The sequence below is a fragment of the Phalacrocorax carbo genome, chromosome 5 (genome assembly GCF_963921805.1).
Source record: "Phalacrocorax carbo chromosome 5, bPhaCar2.1, whole genome shotgun sequence".
Taxonomy (NCBI): domain Eukaryota; kingdom Metazoa; phylum Chordata; class Aves; order Suliformes; family Phalacrocoracidae; genus Phalacrocorax; species Phalacrocorax carbo.
Genome location: NC_087517.1, coordinates 27512819 through 27538794, shown reverse-complemented (window position 1 = coordinate 27538794; position 25976 = coordinate 27512819). Strand labels below are relative to the sequence as shown.

Here is a 25976-nt window from a genome sequence, read left to right as displayed (position 1 = left end):
CATTCGTCTGCCAGGCTTTTGCAGGCATTTTTCTTTGTGTCAGACTCCAGACTGTGGGGTTGGGTTGGCAGAGCTCTGCAGCATAGAATTAGCCCAAGATGTGGCAGTAATGAAAGGGACAAATGCAGTCCTTCGGAAGCCGAAGAATCCTGTATTAAAACAAAACCCCTACATGTCTTGCTCCCATTGTGCTCAGTACACATACTTTGGATTGTTATTTTAAAATAAGTAATTTTAAAATGACCTACACATAAATTATCAACCTACTTGCAAGCCTAGGAGAGGCTACAAACAGCAAAATCATCAACTGCTACCTTTTGTAGTATTGCTCAAGAAATCACATCAGTGTATATTAGCACACAAGGCCTGGAAACAAACAGTAATCAAGATAGTAATCTCTATTAAGGAAAATCTTTTCAACAGACCCATCAGGTCAGGCATTTACTAGCTAGAGGATGAGATGGAGCAGGGTGCCTTTGGGACGATCCAAGCAGCTCTCCCTTGGTAAGAATTCCCATTTCCCATCAGCCACAAAAGAGGAAAGTTGTCTCTCTGACCAGTGCTCTAAGGCACGTGTTTTGTCTGGCCTTTCTTTTTTTTTCCCCACTTGCTTTCAGATGTCTGATCTTTAATTGAACAAAGAGAAGAGATGAAAGCCAACTGACAGAACAGACTATAAAATGCTTAAATTCTCCCATTAAATTCTCCCACTTGCATGGGAAAGATGCAGTATCGTAACTCACCTCTTTTTAAACCGTATGAATTAAGCTCTGAGTGGATACACTGATTTTGGTGTTTGCTTTCATTTCCTACAAAGTTTATACCAAACTGGTTTTGTTGTAAAATGGGTTGTAAACTATAAACTAAGCTGGCACGGGTGTTACTAAATTTACTTAATACTGAGTCGAACTTCAAAAACTTTCCCATGAAGATGAACAATGATTAATTCTGGAATGGAAATGAGAAGGAGTGAGGAGAGAAGACAGGCAGTACATATTTTTCTATTGTGGATCAGCAGGGCAGGCAGGAACAGCTAAAGGAAGCTGCTATAAATCACAGCACCCCTGGGAATGGCCTCACTTGTGCCAGCCCTAAAATCCAGGAAGTACAATGAGCCCGGCTCCACCTGAGCTGCAGCCTCCAACTTGGGCAGGTCAGGACAGCAGCCTCAGATATAACCTTAACTACAGAGCAGTGACCTCTGATCTAAACAGTTTTATGCCATGAACTGAAAATAGTTATTCCAGATATGTCAAACCTACTTAAGAGCATCTCTGCAGCCCAGATTTACCATGCATTATGTGCAAGTTCTTTGCAGCATTTTCCTGAGAATGTATAATGGTGGGGTTTGGCACACTTCCATACCTTGAAGTATGGATAAGCACCTGGCCGTGGTTTGAAATTGAGCTGCCTAGGAGCAAAAGGGCCAAGACCTTTTTAGCTTTGCTTTATGCTATTAAAAGCACAAAAGAAATTAAATACAGCACACTGCACCAAGTAGCACGGCTTTGAGTTAAGCTAGCAAAAGCAAGAAAAAACAGGACCAGATACCTGTGTCCTCAGTTTACCTATCTGTTCTAGTGCTACGGTGCGTGTTGGACAGTAACTGACTTGTTTCAGGCTCTTCTGTTGGACAGGAGAAAACATGAGGAGAAAGCAGTACTTAATTTCCCTCCAACCTCTTTCAGTGGCTTAAGACTAAATCTAATTTTATTGTTTTTAATGTTCTAACTCGCTTGGAAATCACATCAAAATCACTGGAATTTAGAGTATTATTTTATGTTAAAGAGGAAAGCTATCTGCATAAAGATACTACATTTTACACTTGGTACCCCCAGGATGCAGTTCATGTTCACTGCTCACAAACATGACAACACGATTTTTCTAACAGTTCGTTGTCCATTAGCAGAATCAGAAATCAATCTCTAATGTTGAGACAAGCAAGCAAAAAATTGCTATTTAGATATTTTTACTGTGCCTGCCATTCTGTTATCCCTGTGCCTAAAATAGAAGTTAATGTGCAGCCCAGGCCTGCTCAGCACACCCAGGAACGGGGCTCTCCTGGGGCTCTGGCATTTTTATAAAACAGATGTTATAGCAATAGATGTGACTGTGGGAGATTCGACTGCTGAGGAAACCAACACCTCTTTTGCATGAGAATCACAGTGCAACCAGTCGGCGTCATTTTAAAGTAGCTAAATCAGCCTCAGAGCACTCCAACGGAGAGATTCCACGTGCAGTTACACCAGCAGGTGAGAAGTGGCAGCAGCCATCAGTGTTTAACACGATATGGGAGAGTTCAACCTACTCTTCAATATTTGTACTGTATCCTGTTAAAGAAACATTTAATGTTTTATATGTGCCATTACCATATTTAAAAAACTGCTAAGTTTTTTATCACTTATGTAACTGAGTAGCCAGGAGGACCATCAATGCCCAAGAGCATCGGTTGGGAGTTGTATTCTTGTGAAGCCTGCAACGTGTGGACTGCAAATGATAAGGGTGTGCTCTAAAACTGGAGGTGAAACAATTCTGCATGAAGAAATCTCCTTGGGAGAACTTATGATACAAGGGTTTTTGTTTTTAAAGCACATGAGAATAAGCCCAAGTTATACAGGCTTTTAAATTTTTTTACAAATTCTTTCTGTTTTACAAGGAATGTAATACATAGCTTGTTGTGTGACGAGCAATGAAGAGGTGTCATATGCCTGCTGTGTCAGTCTGTTTCCTAATCTGTGCTACTACACCCTATGAGAAAGCATGTTAAAAGCTTCAACTGCTCTGCGCCTAACACACAGCTGCATTCACCTCCTGGTACCAGAAAGGCTCCTCCTAACAAGTCAGTTCCAATGTAACAGTAACCCATTGGGCACTGAAACTCTGTTCAAACTGTTCATCCTGAAAACTCAGAATTTCCGTTACAGAAAACAACATCTCTTGTGAATATTTTTTATTTTGTAAAAAGTAAAAATGCACTCATCATACAGTTGCAGTTGAGTAAAAGGCTTAAATTCCACTTAAAAAATACTTATGGGAACAGAAGCACTGACTTCCTCACTTGCAAAAAAAATAATCTTTTCCCCTACGCTCTGTAGGAGAGAAACTTGAATAATTTTAGGCACATTGAAGGTTTTCATCATTCTCAACAGCATTCCTGGGCATCTGGTAGCACCAGCCACAAGAAAAACCCTCTGCATTACTCTTGTGCTAATAAGAGAGGAACATGCTTTCCCAAGGAGCTAAGTATCAGAGGGTATTGGAGACTGCAAGGCAGAAGGCTTCTCTTTGTAAAAGCCAAGCTGTAACTTGCTGTAGCCAAAACAGCTGCAATTATCTTTTTAGAAACTATAAGGCAAAGTGTTGGTGTTCCATTTCATTTCAGTTCTTTCTCTCCTACCATGCCCCCTTTGAGGGTCCAAGTATAAAGTGCGTGACCAACACACAACTAGATCCCAGTGATTTATTAAAAGTTCTTTAAAACACTTATTTAAAAGCAAAACAAAATTAAAACACCACCCACCCCCCCAAAAGAAAAAAAAAAAAAGAAAAAACCAAGCCCAAGCCCAACAGACATTTGCTCTCTTGACAGAACGTGTCTCTATCAAAGAGGGACAGTCACCGACCCCGCATGCAAACACATCAGACTGCCACAGGCAATCGACAGCACAGTCCACAGGGTAAGACACCTTCACCACAAATTCAGTAAAATGCAGCTCTGGTCCGTCCCTGCTCTCACAGACTAGTCAGACTGTGGGAACAACTCACATTCTACTGAATTCACAAGACCTGCACCAAACCTTTCCAACTATTCAGAAAGCCAAACAATTCCAACATAAAATCAGAAAGCACTTACAGCATTATTTTAAACACGTACAAGGCTCGCTGTTACACATGAGCTATTAATCTGAAGATACCTTGCAGTCAGAAATCTTACTGAGATGCATCAAATGAAAGCAACATTATTTAAATGTAGCTTTACTGCAAATCTGAACACTGGATGCTCACAGCTAATGAGAATTTTTATGCATCCTTTAAACAAAAGGAAAACATGCAAAAGATCTAAAGAAATTAGCTAGCTATGCTACTATTTAACTTCCCTACAGATCAAGTGCTCCAGTTACCGTCACTTTATCTCAGACTAAATCACTCAATCTTCCAAGCTTACAATTTCATTTTCTAAAACCTAACAGAAGTGCCTCCCAAGTTGGGAACTTCCTTAAAAATATTCTCTATCGAGAGACTATAACTTTGACCAACAGACACAGAAATTTAGAGGCAATGCTTCAGCTTATCTAACTGTTAAGAAACACGCTAAGAGAAAGCATATAAAAAAATCACATATGGTTTTTTACTTTTACTTCAGAATGAAGTGATAACTCTATAAACCTGGCACTCAAAAAGCCAGTTCAAACTACATGCAGACATGAAGTTGAAAGCTTCAGAGTATTTTGAAGTTCATATAATCAACGTTTCACAAAGGCAGTGACCAGCTACGAAAAACAAACTGAATACGCTTTACTATGTACATCAATCACCCTGACTACGCCTCCAACATGCAGACAAAATAGCAAACTTCAATATCAAACATTCCCTGTGCTTGTTCAATCTGCTGTATGCAATTTTTGTCTAGCAGTCTCCGGTCATAAACACTAAGTTTCCCGTTTGTTAGTCTGAGCACATTAATCTCCTACCACCGTCCACAATTTAAGAAGCCGTTACATACCTGCAGTTAGGAGGAGGATCAAGGGTTATTTCAGCTAGCTCCTTCTGGATTCTGTTGGTGAAATGAGAACAGACACAAAGCATTTGAGATAGTCTATAGAATAAATCAGGGAATTACACTGCCCTCTACCACCATGCAGTTAAATGCAAGATTGGCTTTGCCTTCAGTAATGCTAACATGGCTGCTTCCTCTTTGTTCTCAGAGGCATAACCCAAATCCCACAGCTGAGAAACTTTGCAGCTTTTTTCCTGCTCCACGCTGTGTGTAAACAGCACACTTACAGCTGAGCTGGGTAGAAATTTCCCACAAGTATTCAGAAAAGTAACTCTTTTTCACATCTGAGCACTTTTTACCAGGGAGATTTTCTTTTCAAGCTAATATGCAAATGAGGCAAGGGGGGGGGCTGCACAGGCAAATTTGACAATGACTTTAAACCAGCGCTACAGACCTGTGACTGAGGCTGAAGAAGTGAACGGTGCTGGCAGCAGACACACTCTTTTCACAATATTTTACCTAGTACTTTGCAGTGTGTTTAAGAAGTGGATTTGCAGATCTGCCAGGCTGACTCTGTCACTGGAATAATCTCTCTGGATCAACTTTGCTTCTCTCTATACCTTCTGCTGCCTTTCCTCCCCCAGCCTTATACAGTAGCTGTATTTCCGTGATAAAAAGTGATATAATAACTTGAAATAATCTGTGCTTAGCTTTACGCTATTATAACCATTCCCAAGGTGTTAAGATCCAGAAGGGGAACACCAAAAACTTTTTGTCAATTTAGTAGTTTATTCAGGCACATAAGAGGTGTAATTTCAAAAGATGCATGGTAAATTCCTCTTAAAAGTATCAAGTAAGGCTTCTCTTCAGAAAAGAACTGATGCAAGCAAGATCATGAATTTCATGTAAATAGCAAGTGTTAAAATAGGAGCTAACAGAAACTGCTCTGCACGCCCTTGCACTAGTACCAATAAGTTCAGCCAGACTGCTGAACTATTTGAGATGTATGGAATTAGACTTGCAACAATTAAGTGAAGTAAAGTCAGGAGGGGACAACTCAGACTCGAAAGCCTGCATCTCAGGCTTTCCAAAAAAGGTAGGTAATAACAAATGACAAAGCCTACATAGTAGTTCCAGAACTTTTCTTTCTTTAGCCAGCCTCATTTCAAAGGGTTTCTTTAACGAGCTCAGAAGTCATCAAAGCCACCCAGTCATATTCTGCAGCAATTTTAATACATTTCAAAAAGTATATACTGAATTTGAGTCCAACACAAAATCACTAAACCATTCCTAAAAGTTAGAACTACAGTATTCACGCTGAATAGGCGGAACTTGAAGCTACTACAGCTACTCTACCGCTTTTCTTGCTACAGGATATTTGTAAACATTTGTAAAGAAAAGCAACTCCAGGGGAAGGACTGGAAAGTTATGTTTCTTCTCCCAAGACCACTGGAATCAAGGGATTTAAAGCTTGCTTATTTCACTCAGCTGAACTTACAGAAAATTATCAGAGTTCATGTCTCAAGATATGGACTGCCAGTAACCTTATGTGCAAATAAAAATGCAAAAGATAACTAAACAAAGTTTCTGAAGATTTTGATATTGGAAAGTAAAGGCTACCTGTAGAACCCCATGGTTTGAATCTGCAGATCCTAAGGGAGAAAACTTGCCTAAGTTTCTTCTGAAAGAACCACAGAATGAACCCATTACTTCAAGGTGCGTAAGGCTCTCCCGTGCACTGACATGGAGGGGTAGTCATAAGGCCCACAGAAGCCACTGGGGTTTTGCACTTCTTTAATTTAAGAGCATGGCTTGTCATCAGCCTACAGACCACAATAAAATACACCAGGAGGACTCCACCCTCTACCAATCAGGCATGGTAACCTAACTGAAAAAGATAGCCGAAGCTGACATTCTCTCTTGCATTTTTACAAATACGAAATGTATTTAGGTGCCCCCACCCCACCCCCGGCCCCCCTGAAGTTACCGAGTTCTCAAACAACTCTTCAAAAGACATATGACAAGTATGTGTAATTATTAGCCCAATAAAACTCGGATTAACAAAGATACCACCTGGCAGGCTCCTGTACTACAGAAGCCAGTACCTCACTCTTTTCCATGTATCTTTACAAGAAGAACCCCTCTGCCTTGAAAAGTGCAATGCAAGCACCACGACTCAAAATACTTTGCAAAAATACTACAGAATGCTTCACTGTCCCCTTTACCTTTTAGCACTCGTAGATAGCTTAGCAGTAGTTTTGCTGGATAGTTTGGTGTTCTTCTTCTGCTGCGTGGCAGAGGGTTTTCGCTCTTCTTGCTCTTCGGGTTCAGGTGCAGGTGGATCCCTCTGATCGGCATCTGAACTACCGCTGCTGGTACTTGGACTTTCATCGTCTGACCTCTGCCTATCACTGGACATCGTGGGGAACTTTTTGGGGAAGGAGAAGGAAAGAAGCAGAGTTAATACAACAGGCAGGACTCCCTCTTGCCGTTCCCCAAGTTCCAGAGAATGCCTGAATTGGTGACAACTCTGTTTCACCGTAAAATTAACCAAAATATACTTCTTTGCCTCATCCACAAGGGCTGCAGTTTGACAGCTGCGAAGCAATATTTACACTTCTGAAAATACAGGTATTTCCAATTTTTAAACCCACTTGCATTTTTTTCATACTTTAAACAATATGCCAATTGTCGACTTCGTTCTAAGGCATGAGACACATTTAGCAGGGTACTTAGGCAATGAACATTAATAACTTATGACACATTGTAAATAACAGACCTCACTGAAAATGTTTTTTAAAAAGTCACTAATGCCCTGTAAATATTTACACTGGAGCAGAGCAGTTTATTGGGTCCAAACGCCAGATCCCCCCTCTCCCCCTCTCTCTGAGAAAATATATTGCCAATAACACTTGGGTTGATTTCAGATGGAAACGTACACTTGCTCTGCGCATTTAAAGGGCTGGGCTGGGGAGGGAGGGGGGAACGAGGGGCTTCTTCTTGTTGTTGGGGTTTTTTTGTATTGGTCTTTTTTTTTTTTTTAAAAAAAAGGGAAAAACCCCAAGATGCATTTAAAGCAACTGGGGCAGCAGCAGCAGCCCCGGTTATTTACATGGCCAGCAGCGAGAACTGCATTTGGCCACCACCGAGCTGCCGGAGGGGGAAGAAGCATAATTCAAACTGCACCTTCTGCACGGCTCTCCCCGCCGCCGCTCCCCGCGCAGCTCCACCAGGCAGACCGACATTTTTCCGCCGACCGGGGCGGGGGGAGGAGGGGGCTGCCCCGGCGGCCGGGGGGGGCCGAGGAGGAGCGCGGCGGGGAGCTGCGGCAGGGCTGGAGGCGGCCGCCCGGCCGCGCTTTGTGGGGAGAGCCCGGCGCGGCGCGGCTGGGCTCGGCGCGGCTGGGCTCGGCTCGGCTGGGCTCGGCTCGGCGCGGCGGGCGGCGGCGGCTCGCCCGGCCCCGCACCGCACCGCACCGTGCGTGTGCACCAAGTGAGGCGTGAACTCGGGCCGGCTCCGCGCCCCCGGCCGCCGCCAGGCAGCGAGCGCCGAAAACAAGAACAAAGCTCCTCTACCAGCCCCCCCGCCTCCTCCCCGCCTCCCCCCACCGCGCTCGCCCAGCCGCCGCGGCAGCCGCCTCGCCCGCCTCTCCCTTACCTTCGCCGGCGTCCTGTCCCGCTGCTGGGTCGGAGGGGCGGGATGGCGGGGGGCCGGGCCGGGCCCGCGGCGCCCGAGGAGGGGACGGAGGCGGCCGGGGGGCTATACGGCGGCGGCGGCGGCTCTGTGGCCGGGCAGTGTGGAACATTGAGAGCCGGAGCAGGGGGGGACGGGGGGAGGCGCGGTGCGGCCCCACGGCCGGCGGGTGGCGCTGGCGGGCCCCGCTCTGCGGCGCGGGCTCCCGCGGCGGGCCGGGGGGCCGGGGCGGGGGGCGGCGGGCGGGAGCGCGCCGGCGGGGGGGGGGGCGGGGGACGGAGGACGGGGCGCCGGCCTCCTCCTCCGGCCGCCTCCGGCCGCCCGCCCCCGCCCGCGGCCGCCGCCGGCGGAGCTCCCGGCGAGCGGGGGGAGGGGAGCGGAGAGGGGGCGCTCGCTCCCGCCTGCAGCCGCCGGAGCGGAGCCGAGCGGAGCGCGCCCCCCTCCGGGCCGGGGTGCGCGCAGGCGCTCTCCCGCCGCGGCCGAGGGTGCGCGTGCTCCGGGCCGGGCAAGGACAAAGCGGCGGCGCGCCTGGGGAGGGGGGACGGCCCTCGACGGCGGCCCGGGCCGGCTCGGCTCGGCTGGGCTCGGCTCGCCGCCGCCGCCTTCTCCCTCCCTTCCACTGCCGGCTGAGCTCGGCCCCGATGGGCTCCCGCCTCTAGCCCTCTGGCAGCTGTGGGGCACCACCGCGGGCTTCGCCAGGCTGGTGCCCACCGACGGCTGCTCCCTCGTGGGGGCTTTCGCGACCCCCGTCCGCTGCGGCCTCCTCCTCCTCCGCCCTGGCTTCGCACCTCGCCTCGTGCCTCGCACCTGCTGTCAGAGCAGGGGCCAGGGCCGGGGCAGAGGCTGGCCGCCGGGGCAGGAGTGGGACCACTGGTGGGTTTCTCACCCCGCCATTACCTCCCTCACGCATTATCCTCCAAAAAATCTGCCACTCTTGGCACACCTTCACCCAAGGCAACCAGAGAAGCTCCGGTGCCTGGCACGGTGTCTCCGCGGGAGCCTGAGCGGCACAGCGGCGGCCCTGTCCTGCCAGCTGAGCCCTGTGCGGGGCTGAGGAGACCCAACGTGCCAGGGGAGCCGGCCTCGCCAGCACAGTGCTGCACCCCCGCCACAGCAGGAGTGCCACTCTGCAGCCTCGCCCCTCCTAATCGGAGTATTCAGGATTAAAAGCAGAATTAGGAGTTGTTCTGTGAGCAGCCATGCCAAATCCTGAATGTTTTAAAGAGGAGAGGGGATAATTGATAGCAGTTGCAGTAGGTGTCACAGGAAGATGGTACTGATGGAGATTTAGTTTCTTTTCTGGCCTGTCATGAATGTGCTGTTCTGGTGTGTGCTTGAACAGCTTTTCACACCGTACGCCTAGAGTACGCCGTGTGGTAAAAGCAATCCGCCAAACAAAATGAAGTAAATATTCCAAACTTGGAGCCTGATCATACTGGTAATAAAATCCACTTGTAAAAGAAGATTTATTCTGTCTGTGTAAAGTAGATGCGGTTGTGGATAACTGGCTTCAGCAGAGAAGAATTAACAATTACTGTAAATGTTTGTGCAATTTACATGAAATCTCAGGCTAACGTTGCTGTCCAGCACAAGGGCTTTCGCTTCGATGGCTTTTACCTCAAGGGCTTTCATTATCAACAGCCTAATGACTTAAAACTACTGTGTTTTCTTAGCTTGTGCAGGTTCAAGGGGTCAGAGAGCGTATATTGTGCTCTAGAGGGAATAAACAATCGGTGTGTCAGGGAATACCCTTCTCTGGGTAGCTGAGGTTAGCTCAGTTGAAAAGTATGCTGAAGATTTGGCGAGAGAGTTGAATGATGTGATGTGGAGGAATACTGGAGGTTTGTTTGTTAAAGTAGGCTATAGAGAATTCCCAGATCACCACTACAGGCAATTTGCCCCTGAGGTATGCTGTAGAAAATTCCTAGCATAAACAGTATCTGGCATGATGAGCAGTTGGGGCATAATTAGTAAAAGGGAAACATGGCAATATCAAAAATCTATCAGTCAGCACTGAGAGCCTTTCCCCCCCCCCCCCCCCTTCTGTTAATGATGTGTAAGATGAGGCTTGCTGGAGCTTTGAAAGCCAGGATTAACTGTTTAAATTTTTATTTCAGGTGAAAATTAACACAGTTGTCCAAAAAAAGGTACTAGAAGAGCGTGCATCTACAGAATGAAAGTAAGTAGGTTGGCCAAGGGTTGCACACCACGTCAGCTACTACATGTTGTGTGGCTTCTGTGGCTTTCAGGATACAAAGTGAAAATAAAGCAAACCCATTTAACAGAGACTAATTGAAAAGCCAGCCTAGATTTTATTTTTTCCCAGCCTTTTGTACCATATTAAAACAGATTTACTACAGCAATATGTGGATATAACAGATGTTTATTTGAATGAATATTCATTCATTTGACATGAGGTCTCAAAGGATGACACTTTCTTCTTACAAGATTGTATTTTGCTTGGGCATGCTTGTTATGTTGTCAACCATAGAAGAAGTACTGCACTGAGAGGTATGGTACAGTTTGAAGGAGAGGGAGAAATGCTGATTTTAGTAGCCGTTGTTACAAACCTACATATCATGATCTCTCTGGCTTTTCATGTCCCTTGTGATTTGACATCAGTGCAATTTTAACTGATGCACCCATCATGAATGCTTTTTCTCTGCCGGTTTGTTGGGTACTTGAACTGTGAAAGTGCAGCTGGTACTGTGAAGTGCAGAGCCTTCCTAAGGGACGTTCAGGCTTGTCTTGAACGGTCCTGGACACTCAGGAGTGAGTGAGGCCTGCATTTTTTCCCCAATCAGCTGCCTTTGTTGTTTATGTTTTGTTGGGTTTTTGTTGTTTTGTTTTGTTCTGTTTTGTTTTACAAGCCCTACTCGCAAAGGCGGTTGATGTTTTTTCAGAAGCCCAATGTCTTTTTGGGTACATCTCCATCCCTGTTCTGTCAGAGCACAGGTATGAAGTTACTGTCAGCATGTGGAGGTTTAACAGCTGCTTTGGGCTGCACACACATCTGAAAATATTTTTCTAGGCTTAGGAATTCACAGTTCAGTCTCCTCCATCTGACATGAAATTCTGTGATAGCAAACAACCCAATGCCTGGCACCAGAACCAGGGTGAAAGGCATTTTCCGCTTCTCACAAGAAAACTACAAGGGATGGAAAAAATCATTGCTTGATCTCCTTGCCCCTACCATTTTAAGGTTGTACAGATGGCAAAATAAGACCAGTATACATTTTTCATGATTAAGAGCAGCTCAATTGAAAATACTACTTAACGTTTACAGTCATGTACTCCGTCTTCTTTATCACAAAATCATTGTTTCCTGACAGTAAATACATCTCCACCTAGCAATGCTTCTTTCTGTTCTCTGTGTGTTCCCATACCAGGCTGTGTTGTTGAAGCACCTGTTGGAGCTCTGCTACAATGCCACAGCTGGATGGGCACAAACTGCAGAACCAGGAAATGAACAAAATAATTCTTTTTAAACTAGAAGGGGTAAAATTCAGATTGTGTTTTTGTTAGTAATTAGTGTAGCAGCAGCTAGTGCTTCTTGTAAGGTAGACCCTGTACAAATATCCAACGTCTCTTTTTCCAAGATAATTAACAACTTTAAAAGAGAGAGCTAGGAAAGTAGATTAGGTGAAAACCTTGGGCCAGGAAGAGATGTAGTGACTTACAGAAGCGAGTGCAGGAAGCCTGCTACAGAGTCAGTAATTGCAGCTCATCCTGTTGTGCCTGAAACTCACAATCACCACCATAAGTAGGATTATTTTTACATTGTGATGCTATAGGTTCATTTGGGTTTATGAATGAAAAATAAGCCCCTAAAGAACAACGATCCTACTATGTTTCAATTAATTTTTATCCTCAAGAATTTACAAGAAAAGCAGAGGTAAATGTTTTGTCCTCAAACCGAGAAGTGAAGTAAGTGTTTCAGTGGGCAGGAACCAGCCATTAGGAAACCACTTCTCGGTCCCTTTGTCAGCTAGTGTTTAGCCCATCTGTTGGTTTTGTATTGCCACCTTACAAATCCTGGCACGGGAATATGGTGGAGAAAGGGGAGAGGGGGGTGGGGGAAAGAGCTGAAGACAAGAGCCAGAACACTGCTGTGCTTCAGTTGTTCCTGTTTGAAGAATGACTTTTTGGAGGCTGTTGTAACTCAGCAATAGTCCTGAGTTTGCTCTAACGCAGACTGTCATGAGGCTGGGAACTTGGGATGCTTAGAGGAGTTTTCAGGATATCTTTACTTTCTCTGGATCCTTATGTGCTTGAATAAAGCCAGAAGGAGAATTTTACCAACTGTATTTTAACACAGGAGTTAGCTAGTTAGCCAGGGTTCTTTATAGTGTTGAACACTGCTGTATCTAAATCCATAGAAAAATACTTAACAAACATTAAAGCACTACAGATATTATTTAATCTTCATTGTAATCTTATGAAGTAGATAGTAACTTCTACTGTATGGTTTACATTGTATTTGACAGTTGGTTTTTTACACACTAAAAGACTAAATGGTCAGTTGGGTACTAGTTTTTAATGAGCAGATTAGCATTAAGCACTTAAAAAACATAACAGGTAAATCCACGGTTTTGAAGCACAGAGTCATGTGGAAATATTTTTATTTCAGTATTCTCATGGACTCCTTCAATTCTATTGTGTAAGTTCTTTCCTTGTGTGTGGATTATTGATGCAAGAAAAAAAAAACATAACGGCCCCTTTGGAGTTCCTATAGTCATTCATGTGAATCCAGGTTCTCTGCATGTCAAACGAGTATTAGTCCTTTAAAAAAATCCATACTTTTTTTGTTGAAAGCAGCTTGTATTAGCCAGTTTTAACCTTTATAATTTTCATTTTCCTTGGAAAGCTGTAAGAAAAGTGAGAAAAATTAAATAGAGAAAATTCAGGTGGGATTGGTCTGTCTACTGGACAGTAGTAATTTGTACTTTGTAAGGGTATTTCCCTCTATAAATAAGCATTATTTCAGTGAGTGCCCATCTGCAAGCAATGTCATAAAGAGAAATATTTTTTTCTCAAAATTTTATTTGAAAAAATATCCTTGATGTGTATATATATAGGTAGTTTCAGCTTGCTTTAACACAGGCTTAATTTTCAGTACAGTATCATGAATGTTTGACTACAGTAGAGTAAAATGCAAATATTGGCAGACTTTTGCCTGTAGCAAAGTGTGAGAACAATAGGTCTATAATAAACTTCATAAACTCTGTAAGACAATTTTGTGGTGTATATTCGACACTGTAGTGTGTAAATCATATGTTAGGGAGAGCTTGGCTTTACAGATACAACCCTGGCAGACCAGAATTCTCAGAAATATTTCAGTGTGATAATCTGCCCCTTTTCTGCACACAGGGTGTAGTAAAATAACACTCTCATTCTCAGTGTGCGATATTCTACTATGAAGGTAGTAGCTGTTGTAGTGAATAATGTTGAAGGCCTAGTAAGCTTCTCATTTGTCTGTTACAAATAGAGATATTCCACCTCTGAACCATCTCAGATTAAATTATCTGTAGGTATATATGCAAACATATATCCTAGTGCTATCTACAGACTGCTTAGTCTGGAAACCTTTGGCTCCAAAAGACCAAAGTTTGAGGGAAAGCAAAAAGTTAATAGGATGGTACTAATAGAGCTAATACCCTCATTCATGCCAGCCAGAAGGCAGCAAGATAATTATAAAGTCAAACTCACTTGACCGAGTTGAGGTCAGAAAGAAACGTACACATGGGGCAGGCATTATTCATAAGCTGAATGATGTTTTAAAGAAAAAATAAATTTACATTACTAAATTGGCCCATCCTGGGTGTGTTATTAAAAAGAAAGGATCCTGGACATCTCCTTACTGCTTCAGTCTGGCTGACCTATTTCCCTGGGGTAAGGTGGGTAAAAGATTTCCTTCATCACCCTTAGGGCTGGCAACAATTGGCACAAACAGCCTTGTCTGGTGTATCAGCAGTTTGACACATTGGCCTCCAATGTGTCAAATTCTGGTTTCTGACATCCCACAGAAGAGGGAGGAACTGACCAGCATTTAGAGAAAATCTTACAAATCCCTGAGAGCAGTCGCACCCTTTAGTGATGAGTCACGGTGCTTTACATTTGCCTGCCTGGAAAGCCTCTGACACTTCTGAATGCACCCTAATTATAGGGTAAGGCCCATACACGTTTCCCATTATCATGTCTGCACTGGATAAAAGGCCAGCTTGGCTGATCACCTGTCCTACAATAAAGAAGTAATACCTTTTTTTTAGCCTATAAAGATCAGGATTACCAAAGACTCCTGTGGATTAGCTTTGTGGCATCTTGCTTTTTGACCAGGAACATTACTGTCTGTATTTATCCACTCCCATCCTGCTGTAGGAGCCCTAACCTCCCACAAAGAGACAAGAAAGACGGGTCAGGGCCTGATTGTGATAAATCACCACTGCAAATAACCAGGCAGGGCTGATTTTCTACAGCCTGGACTCCTGAGCTTGCTGGGCAGTCTCTGCAATAGAAGTAGGTGTTGCAACTCTCAGCAGTCTCTCTTGTACCCTGCACAGTGGGATTTGTTCCCATAGCAGTTGCAGCAGGAGCAAACGTGTATCAGGAATGGGTCTCCACAGTGGTGGTGAAGGCTGAGAGGGAAGGACAGCCCTGGCTGAAGAGCTTCCACATACTTGCTCTGTTAGCTCCCCTGCTGGAGCAGTCACGTCCAGGTGGAGAGCGTGGGTGGTGCTGCCTTAAAGAACTGTAGATAAAGCCATCTGAGATGGAAAGTCAGGCCCTGGAGATACAGCGGGAAAACTCAAGGGCAAGAATGGATTGAATCCTGCAGGGAAGGTGGAGGGTTTATGTTTGTCATTCTGCTTGTTGAAAGGTTTCTCTGAAGTATTTGACTGGTGAAGTGGTGCAGACTTAAAAATGAACTGCTCTTAGTGTTTTACAGTCATTTTTATCAGCCCCATCTGTGTGATGTCAAGATGTGACTGTCTTCAGGTAGCTCTTTTAGTATCACCAGCCTGAAATCTTTGCACAGGAAAGAAGTTATGATTAGCAGGTGTGAGACCAGTCTGATTTTAGTCTTGTCCCATGGTTTCACAATAAACTCTCCTTTCAGCTTTTGATTCTTTTTATAATGAGCATTTCCATTTTACACTTTTGAGCAACATCCTCCTTCCAAGTGAGAACTGAGCCTGGCTCCCTCTGGAGTCCCTCATTACCACTAGGCTGGCTGGGTAGCAGCTGATGGATGAGTGTCCTTCCTGGCCAGCCACGTGTGCTGTCCCTGCAGCACTCCCAGCAGAGAATGAGAGATCAAGGATGTTCTCTGTGCCCCTGCAGAGCACAGCTGCGCTGCTGAGTGCAGTTATCCCTCAAGTTGCTTTTGTCTTAAATACCCATTGTGTCGTTTCCCTACCTTTATTCACATGTATGTCAACAGACTGGCTGTTGCGTGTTTTCCAGTGCAGTAATCCCAGCTGCTGCTGGAGCCTTCTTTCACCATGCAATGTGGCACTGCAGTGCATGCTTCTACTTACAATGGTTAATAAATATGTTAATTAATCTGCTCTATCTCTTCAGGTAGGAGAGTTGTATGACTGCACTTGTATATTGCTGAATATGCTGTTCATGAGGATGGCACAGTGTGGAGGGGCAGGAGCTTGAGGTGGAAGTTTGAAATATAATTAGCACAATGAAAGTGTCAGTTAAAGCCTAAGTTTGAAGTGTTTTAGTGTTTCCAACTGGAGTTAAGCTGAAATGATGCTCCTGTGTTCTGCACAACACTGGTGAGGAAGACTAGGAAAGGCAAGCTTAATTCATGCCAGCTCTGCTTGGATCGGTCTTAACTGTAGCATTGCCTATTTATACTTGAATTTCTAACAGTTATCTTTTACTACTGCTTTACTATGTTCTCACTAATATTTAATGTGCATATTAACATCCGATGTTTTTAAGAGCGCTTTTTGGTTAAATAAAAATAAAGGAGACTCTACTATGCCAGAACAAATAAGAACATGGTGCTAACTTCAAAACAGCAGAAAAAATATGCCAGTGAAGCTGCTTCCACTCATCTAACATCAAAAGATTACTTTACTTTGTACTGTATCCATGATCTTGAAAGCTATGAAAAAAATCTCTCAGGGGTATTCTTATTCCTAAGTTACCTTATGTTGTTTTAATTAATTTGCTAAATGGAGATCATAATTCCTGAGGTCTGCTTATTTTTGTCCCTGTTTCAACTGTGTGTGGGTATGAACTTTTGGCCTTTGCTGTCAGGCTGATCATGATTTTAAATAGTAATGTTCTTGCTAGTAGGTTGTATTAATCCTACTAATGGAATTTTTAAGCTAGAGAATGTCTTGGTCAATGGAATCAAATTCACCTAATTCAGTGCTGAACTGGGATATAGGTTTTTAAAGTTGTGTTTAAATGCCAGCACATAAACAGGTGGCCCAGATTGTTTGGAAAAAAGCTAGTAACTCCTATCAATATTTTACATATGATATCTTCTAATATCCAGTATAGATATCTGACATACTGGTGTTGTACTTTCCTGTCTCAGCATCAAACCAAGGATAAAGAAGATGTAGAGCCAAATGGTTCCATTAATTGGAATTGGTTAAAGCATATCCGTTTAATAACGGACATTTTGCAGTGTGCATTTTAAGTCTCCAGAGTCCATTTTTCCTATTTAATTATTTTTCTCAAGCTTAACTTTGAAAAGTATGGTGCTTATGTAATTCTGGGTGAAACACTTGTTTGATATCTCTTTCAATGAAGAAATACAGTGACATTAATTTTGTAAAATTAATAGCTATTAAACTGTGGTGTCGTTGATAAGCGAATCAGAATGTGTGAAATCCTGAAGGAAACAAAAATCTTTTTAATGATACTTTATTTTTTGTTGGGTTTTTTTTGTTGCAAGGAAGCAGCGAAGTTGGCCTTTATGTTCCCAAATTACAGAATCCTACATAAGAAGTAGAAGTGTACATGAAAAAAGAGTTCTGAAAGTGCAAATCAACTTATTTTCCTTGCATTAATTCTTAGCAGTTAATATGCTATTGATGGTGTCATTCTGAACTATCAAAAAGCTCAGTTCATACATAGTGATGTCCAGCAGAATAGGGAGTTTTTGTGCTGAGGCTCGGGGCTGACAGGTGATACGCTGTGGTTCTGCTCCTAGAAAAAAAAGGAAAATGAGAAACAAGTGGGAGAAAGCACCTATCTACCACTCCACATTGTTCAGATATAGAGATCTTCATTATCATAGTCCTTTACTACACATTGATGCAAAAAAAAACACCCCACCCTAAAGAGGAGAATAAATGCACCATTCTCTTGAATAATTATAGGTGAATTGATTATGTCTGTTTGGTTTTGTACTTTATTAACAGAATACTCATGCTGTCAAGTGCAAGATCCAGAACGGTCCAGTTTCAACCTCAGAGCTGATCCATAGCTCCACCCTGACCTTCATTAACAAAACCAGATCAGATGGTGCCAACTAGCCAAAGTCAGTCCACCGGGCTGTTCAAAACAGCAAGGAGAGAAGGTATGCTGTATTGTTCAGCCACAAATGCTAAAATGGTTGTAGTATCATTTGAATATATTTATCTTCAAGCCAGCTCTCAGATCTCCCCACAAAAGAGTCTTCCCAAGATTGATGCTTGTAGGTTTTACATGCTGGTGAAGCTCAGTTCCTAAGGCACTTTCGTATTTGCACGCACTGTACTCAGACATTCCCAAATCATCTCTCCCATCAGTCACGTGATTGTCATTCAGGTAGCCATCTTGGCACATGTTGGTCATATCACAGATTCAATTACAAACATAGGTGTGTCCTGAAAATTAAAGTTGCTTACCTACCCTGGTACGTCTGCCCTCAGACTGAAAATCTTTCAGCTCAGGTACTTTAAAGCATCCACTAATGAAAAAAATAATCCATTTTTCTTGGAGAATGTGGGCCTCCTGCAGGTGAACACCACTTGTAAAAATATTTCACTTTTCTTCCTGTCTCTTGCTTCATTTTCTTAACAGTGTTGTCAGATATAACAGGAGTAAAGCAAATTCTATTTGTGATATAGTTTGTAGGTCCTGTAATACTTTCAGATAAACTTGCAGGTAAACTCTGTCACTGAGGTTTCCAGAGTCTGAAATTCTGCTTTCTGTAGTGTCTTGAGGCTGTGGATTAACTTCTCACACTGGGCTGAACACAGTGAACTGTGGAAGGACTGCACTGTAAGGAGACGTGGGCATACTTACCAAAACAGGTCAACCTTCTTTGGTGGTCAGTAATCACGCAGCAGGCACAGGACTTAATATCGTGCAAAGATGCTGGCAGGTCTCTGGGAAAGGGCGCTCCCTAGAAACGTACAGTGAGCCTACTTGTGATTTTGGGTGATGTCTCTCTACCCTTGTTGCAGGATGCTTCAGCACCTGGCAAAGGAGCTGCAAGATTGTCAAGATCCTATCTGAAGAAGCAAACATGTACCTTGTTCAGCACTGTGCTCAAGTTAGACCACTTTTCCTGTCATTTCCACATAAAACAGAACTTCATACTAACAAATAGTCTTTTTCTGCCAACCACTGGAAAAGGGAGATTTCTATTCTGTCTTCAGGTGTACCTGTTCACTAATAGCTACTCTGCTGCCTGGAATCTAAGAGGTTTGCTTCCCCCTGTAGTCTGGCCCTCTGCAGAATTTGGGTCAGTTTCAGAATATCATTATTAAATTTAAAAGCTTTGTTTTCCAAGTACTACCTAGAGCATCTTATTTTCAGATAATGTTCTCTCCTGCCATCTACTTTACTTTAGGAACAGCGTTTCTCCTAACCTCAAGGGTAAGTCTCATGACAGTAGAAGACATAGGAGACTTTCAAACCCCTTGCTGAAACTGATGAGAATGATCACAACTTTCACAGTCTTCAGGGTAAAGTATAACACGTTATTTTAGCCCTGCTATCCCCACCATGTACACAGCTTAAAGCAGCAATGAAGAAAAGAGGAAAGCAGGAAAGGTCAGAATGGAGAGTGAGAAGAGGAAATAAGTTAGATAAACCCTGCCTGGGGAAAGGAAAGGGGTGAGTTTAGGCTTTTGGCCTGTTGTAATATTGGTTATTAATTCTCTCAAGAAGATCATATACTGTGGGAAAGGGCAGCAGAGATTGATAGATGAGATAGATAGCATTGCTACCCTCTGACCCCAGCAGTCACAGAACTGTTCTGTGTCTGAGTTTCTTCATCTGTAAAATGAGAATTGTTCTTGCTTGCATTTCAGGGTCATCAGAAGCATTAATAGGTGCTTATTATTAAGGCTCATTGAGACCACCAGAATAACCTATGTCTTCCGGGCTGTCTTTTCCATCCCTCTATATCCTAGCCAAATTAATTTAAAAAACAGGTGCTATCAGTTCAAAGTTTCTTGGAAAATAATCCACTTTAAAAATGGGAAGAAGGAAGGGTTGTTGTGAAATACATGTCTAATTTTAAAGCAGAGGAGCATTGCTAAGGCACTCTCCTGTCTGCTCTGGTGCTTGTCCCCATCTCCCCATTCCCATCAAGCACAGTGAAGTCTTGGAGACTGCTTAGGCTCCTCATGGAACCATTCTCTGGAAACAAAATTGATGTTTTCTTTTGAAGGCAAGAGATAATTTCTTTACAAGAGCTGAAAATAAAATGCCAACCTTGCCTCTTCCCTCCATACCATGTACTTTTCTTGCCACCAAAAAAAGAGGACTGTTCAACAGCTGCTGTCATAAGGAAGGTCAAACCATGGCATTTGTTTTTCTGGAGAAGGAGCAATGGAGAAGTGGAGAGGCCTCACCTCTGTAGGGGTAGGTGATGCAAACAAAACTGTAGCCCTTGTGCTCCACTGTTGATGTCTGCCTGTTCATATTATTGCAGGAGATGATTTGCAGCAGTGTCGTGGTTCTGAAGAGCATGGTGGGCATGGGAAGTTATGGAGGGGGTTGCCTTTTTACATCATCTTCAGCACTACCCACCATGGTGCTCCTATAGCAAGGAGAGGACCAGAACTGATGAGGTGGTCTGGCCCTCATTAAGCCAATGTCAAGAAAGGATTAAAATAATCCAGTTGCATTTCTACATTTTAAATTAACATTAAACCCACAATAAATTGCTAAATAAAACCAAAGACCTTTTCATCCTCAAATCAGGTTAATTTTAATCCTTAAAATTATTCCCATTTTTATAACATTTCCAAACCAGTTAGAGAGTCAGCGGCTACTTACAGTTACTCATTATTAGTTGCTCATTAGCTGTCACAGAGCTCTCTAACTTCTCTCACCGTGACCTCTTTCCCACGGTAATCCTGGAGCACGAGCCTTATTTTACTGAAGTTTATTTTCAAGCATCATTCAAATACCTATGCTGAACAGCTTCTCATTCTTGTAGTTGCAGTATGCAACATTCTTTTTTTTGCTCCCTCTGCTCCATCTTGGAGCATTTCAATGACATCCACAGCCTCTGATCATTCCCATCTCTTATGTCACCTGAAATACACAGATGTTGCTTTGCTTGCATCATTCCTCTGTGCTCCCAGAACTGATGCTCTCCACAGGAGAGTTCTTCAAACTGTTTGTTACAGCCCCCAACAAGCTTCCAGTGGATCACAGGAGCTGTGAATTTTTAGACTTTCGAAAGAGCCATGAACTACTTTGACTTCTTGGGAATCTACATCTGCAGCTGTTATATGAAGCTAGTTTTCAATGCCTTGCCTTGGAAGGGCTGAGCAGAAGCTGTTTCCTCAGAGAAGTAGAAGGACTGAGTAGATATCATCTCCTCTGAGATGCCCTCCTCTTTTTCCCTGCATAATTTGCATGAAGATGAATTAATCTGTGCTCACAAATAATCTGAAACTATGTCCTCCAGAGGGACTAGTTGTTTAGCAGTGTCAATCTTTTCTCCCCAACAAGCCAGTTTTTACTCTCCGTATTCTCATCCATTCTCCTGTTCCCCTCCATTTATTCTTCCCTCTCTTCTCTGATTTTCTCTCTCATCTTTCTCTCTCCTTGCATTTCTCTGTTTTCGTCCCCTTAAATTCACATTTGGCAGGTTGGCCACCCACCTCACTGCCTCACTTGACCTTTCATTCTAGATCATTTGAATACCTGCTTGTCCAGCATTGTCACCTGTCACCGTAATGAAATAACTGTTCCTTGTTAGTGCAGGTTTTAGGCCTGGTTTCTTGAGGAAAAAAAATTTCTCTGATTATACTGTATAAATGCATATACTTGCCCTTTACTGTGAATAAAGTATTAAGCCTTTGGCAAAACTTGGAAAAGGAATAGAGGGATTTAAAGTGTCTTTAAGTTTTATCACAGAAGATGGCCACGCAGAAGAAAAAATTTGTGTTCCTCTGAAAAGAAAGAATGCAGTTTGAGCTCATTCTTACCAGATAATAGAAAACCACAGAGAGGACTGTGGGATTCTCATTGTATTAGGTATTAACGTTATTAGAGATTATATTGCTAGAGCTTCAGTCTGGGTTTCTCTCCTCTGTAGACTCTCCAGATGCAAACTCTGATTTTGGCTTTTCCCACAGCTGCAGCCGTCAAATTATTTCTCTCCTGTGTGTATTCTTTGCTGTCCAATAACAAGGGAACTCACGGTATATCATTAATATTATTCAGTAACTAAAACCCGTTGATCACGAGGTACAACTCCGGTGGAAAGAAGACCTCATGGATTCTGGTATTCACAGAACTACTATTTTCTGATACCTTTTTCTTAATCTATAGTATGTGTATTTTTTAGATCATAAATATTTGGGATAGGGATAATACCTGATTTTTTAACCACTGTATTGCATTGGAATAGTAAGCAATGGTATAGTTAGAAAAATGGTTCCCATAGTTTTTACCATGTCTATATATTAAGTATGTTTTAGGAAGATTAAAGAAAACACAGCTTTCAGTTGCGCTGCCTTTTGACAGTGCTAAGTTGAAGCTGCCTTATCGCATGCTTGGAATATTTCAGTCTTAACTCGGTACTATGGAATTCTTAATACAGGCGTTTCTCAGAAGTACAGAACTTACAAGTGTGAAACATGTTGTAAGAAATAATGAGCAAAGATAAGTAATAGCATCCCAGTTGAAATCAAAGCAGAAAATAGCTAAATCATTTGAAAAGAGATGAATTACAGTAAAGTAGCTGTGCAGCATATAATGAGAAGTGACTATGGACTACAGTGGAATGAACTCAAGTTGCAGTAGGCAAGCCCAGGTCCTACAAAAATGGCAGGGGATATCTCCTGGCCAGAAATACCTAATCAGACAACATCAGAAAACATGAAAAAATCTGGTTTTTGTAAAGATATTTTTATGCAATTATTCTTGGAGGAGTCTTGGTGTACCTGTGTAGCTCACCCTATATTATCCTGAATTACATAAGACTAATGAGCACAGAGAGATATTCTCACACACACACAAAAAAGAAACCAAAACCAAAGACGTGAAAAAAATTGAAAAGTCTGCTTAGGTGGATTTAGTGACAGTTAAAAATGAATCTGAGTAAAAATGGGAAAATTTTGCATCCTGTGCAGTCTGCTGTACACTCTGTCCTGTGTGTAATTAATCATTTACACCTGTATGGAATGTCACAATTCTTATTTGGTAACATTTTGCATTGGGATAAATAATACAGTAGCTGCAGGGGGTTGGTATATAAATGGCTTTCCTTATTTACTTATTATCTTTCCCCCCACCTAGAATATGTTAAACATGTTTCAGACCTGACTTGGTTTCAAGTATGAATAGGTTTTCAATAGCAACATCATATATCTTACTTTAAGGTGTGAAGAGGAAGAAACAAAAATGTTTTAACTCCAGCACAGTTTTCACGCTTCAGCATACTTGTGTCCCTTAGGTGGCATATAAGTGATAAATGAGCACTTTTGACAGCAAACATATTTCTTTATAACCTTCTTCACAATAAGTGACTAGTTATCAAATTTGATTGCTAACTATTGTCTGACTTTGCAACATTCTTGAACACCATAGAATTTCATGGACAATTTTGCAGGGAAAAAGGCCTGACTAGATCCTAAGAGGGGGAAAGCACAATGTATTCTGAATCAGTATTAACTGAGTGGTTAATATAGATGTTTACAAATATAAGCAGTTTGTCTGTGCACACCCACCACATTGTCAGCCCCCATCTTCAGTCAATAGATTTCTTTTCCTTTGAGCTGTGTGAAATGTTCCATGTGGAAAATTAACCCATATTTTAATATGGGTTATTGTAACACTACAATGTTAATCTAACGTTACATAACAGTATGTTACTGTTTTATGGAGTTCCTGGTGGACTACAGTGAGAGCTGAATCCCTAGCACTTTTCATTTTAACCAGGAAACAAAAGTAATGATGATGCTGTCACCAATTCAGCACCTCCATGAGCAACACAGAACTGTTAAGAATCCCAAAGTGGCTGTAACTACCTGTCATCTTGACGTGCTGTTGATAGCACTTAGACCAACTGTAGCAGGTCTGGGTCTGGGTACAAGTTCCCTGCCAGGAGCAGTTGTACTGCCAAGGGTTCTCTGTGGCAGTGTGTGTGTGAGGTGCCTGTCCTGCTTCATCAGCTTTTGGTGTCACTGAATTGCCAGTTTGCCACAATGCAGAGATGTAGCTGTTTCTGGGATGTTGCAGCTTCTTTATTTTTCTTAACTGTATTAACAGTGTTGCATGCTGTTATCATCCCTTTGGTCTGCTGAGACCATGAATGAATTTAGACCTTCAACAACAGCAACCTCAATACCCTTATTAAAAATGCGATTGTGATCACTACGTCCTACATTCAGCCTACGTTGATGTTTTTGATCACATCCTCTGTATCCCAGCCAAACCTACGTTATTCTTTACGTTGAGGACTGATGTGCAAATTGAATTAACTCTTTCTGATGTAAAGACTTACTTCAGTTTGAGTCCCCTTCTGTCCTTTAAGTTTGAAATCTTTTCTGGTCCACAAGTGAGCAGTGCTGGCCTGTATATTCTTCCCTACATTTCTCATCCATTCTTCGTCATGTTTAATGAGTATCCAGAGGTATAAAATACAGCAAGTAAGAGCTGTACAAAAAGCGTTTGACCAATTAAATGTTGTCATCTCTTCCTGAAGACAAAAAATCAGATATTTTGATAATCTACTCAATTAGCAGGGAAGAAGCATAATCTTTCAGTTGGTGTCTTTTCTATATGTATTTTTTCTCTGATTATGCCAGAAACAGCTGTGTTTAGGAACCTGTACCTTAGGAAATGTAAAATCTCTAACTTACCTAGAACAGGAAACCATAATTTTCTGTCAACAAATGCTGTGAAAGCAGTGTCTGTGCTAAGTGTGTTCTGCAGGAATCAAGGAACTTGTGGCACGTGAATTTTTCAGACATTTGAAAATGTTCTGGTCTTCAGTGTCTATTAGTATGTATATACTACCTATAAGGGACTTTTTCTGTAGGCTGTTCAGCACTTATGGAAAAAAGTTTTGAAATGCAAAAATAAAAAAGTGTTTCAAATTTTCCATCAAGATCAAATTTATACTATATGCAAAAACAAAACAACCCATGCAAAAACAAAACAACCCATGCAAAAACCCTTCACGAGATTGTATATTTGTATTGTATACAATATTGTGTCTTGTATCCTGTATAAAACTGAAAAAAATTAGTAGTAGCAAATTAAAATTTTGACTTTTTTATTTCCCCCAGGTGAATGTGTCTCTTTCAACTAAGTGACCTCTAGTGAAAATGTAAGCCACCTGCCCTGTAAGAATAGCACATTGAGGAGTGATGATGTAGCTTCACAAGTCACCGCATCATCATTCACATATCATCTCCTGCTGAGCATAGTGCTTTATCATCAAGAGATAAATTCAACATAACTGCAGGAAAAGAAATTTATGTTAGACATTAAGAAAAACTTCCTAGCTCTAAGTGTGGTACAAAAATAGGGGTGGTTGTCTTGTGAGACTGTGGAATCACTGAGGATTTCTAAGAAGGTGTTAGAGGGAAATCTCCATCAGAAATAGCTTAATCCTGTTCTGGAGTAGGGAGGTATATTCCTGTGATTCCAGTCATGATTGTGTCATTGTGACCAGAACAGCATGATTTAGCATTGGCTCAAAAAATGAAAAAAATTAAGCATTTGCCTTCTGTGAGAAAATTTTATTTTCTTCTTTTAACCAGAAATAAAAACATGTCAGCTGAGAGAATGTCTAATTTGTCTCACAGCCTTCAGGCGACACTTACAGAAAGGAAAAATACTGGGCTTCCTAGAGTACTTCATCTTGCCTAGAGGGTCCTTTCGTAGTTGGAGGAATAGAAGAAATCCCCGCACAGGTCTAGCTTCCTCCAAGAGCAGTCCAGGTCTTGAATGGTAGACAGCCAAAGTAGACCTGCTTCACTTGGTGGCCAAGAAGAGCTACAGAGCTGCTCCATAGCCCTGCATATAGGTCTGTAGGAGAAAAGTGTTGTTACTTTTCAGCGGAAACAAGCTGAAATGGGCTTTCTTCTCATCCCTGCTGCAATTCTGCCAAAGAGTAGATCTAGTCTTA

General features: G+C 42.5%; 1 protein-coding gene and 1 long non-coding RNA gene across 4 annotated transcripts in view; one reads left to right on the top strand and one right to left on the bottom strand.

Annotated features, from left to right (window-relative positions):
- The window catches only part of UBE2E3 (ubiquitin conjugating enzyme E2 E3), a 57448-nt gene extending 48798 nt beyond the window's left edge, over window positions 1–8650 (bottom strand). The window contains exons 1-3 of the mRNA XM_064451743.1: window positions 8375–8650; window positions 6943–7145; window positions 4724–4774 (exon numbers count right to left, since the gene is read on the bottom strand). Coding sequence (XP_064307813.1) covers window positions 4724–4774; window positions 6943–7136 — 245 coding nt within the window. The 5' untranslated portion in view covers window positions 7137–7145; window positions 8375–8650. The remainder of the gene's footprint in view (window positions 1–4723; window positions 4775–6942; window positions 7146–8374) is intronic.
- A 1874-nt stretch (window positions 8651–10524) lies between these two features.
- On the top strand, window positions 10525–25618 carry LOC135313683 (uncharacterized). 3 transcript variants are annotated; one of them, XR_010373222.1, is made up of 3 exons: window positions 10525–10589; window positions 17806–17963; window positions 25132–25618. It is a non-coding gene; the product is annotated as an uncharacterized LOC135313683 (long non-coding RNA). The 3 variants fall into 3 exon arrangements; XR_010373221.1 differs by lacking the exon at window positions 25132–25618 and adding an exon at window positions 21973–24991; XR_010373220.1 differs by lacking the exon at window positions 25132–25618 and adding an exon at window positions 21933–24991.
- Window positions 25619–25976: the final 358 nt, after the last annotated feature.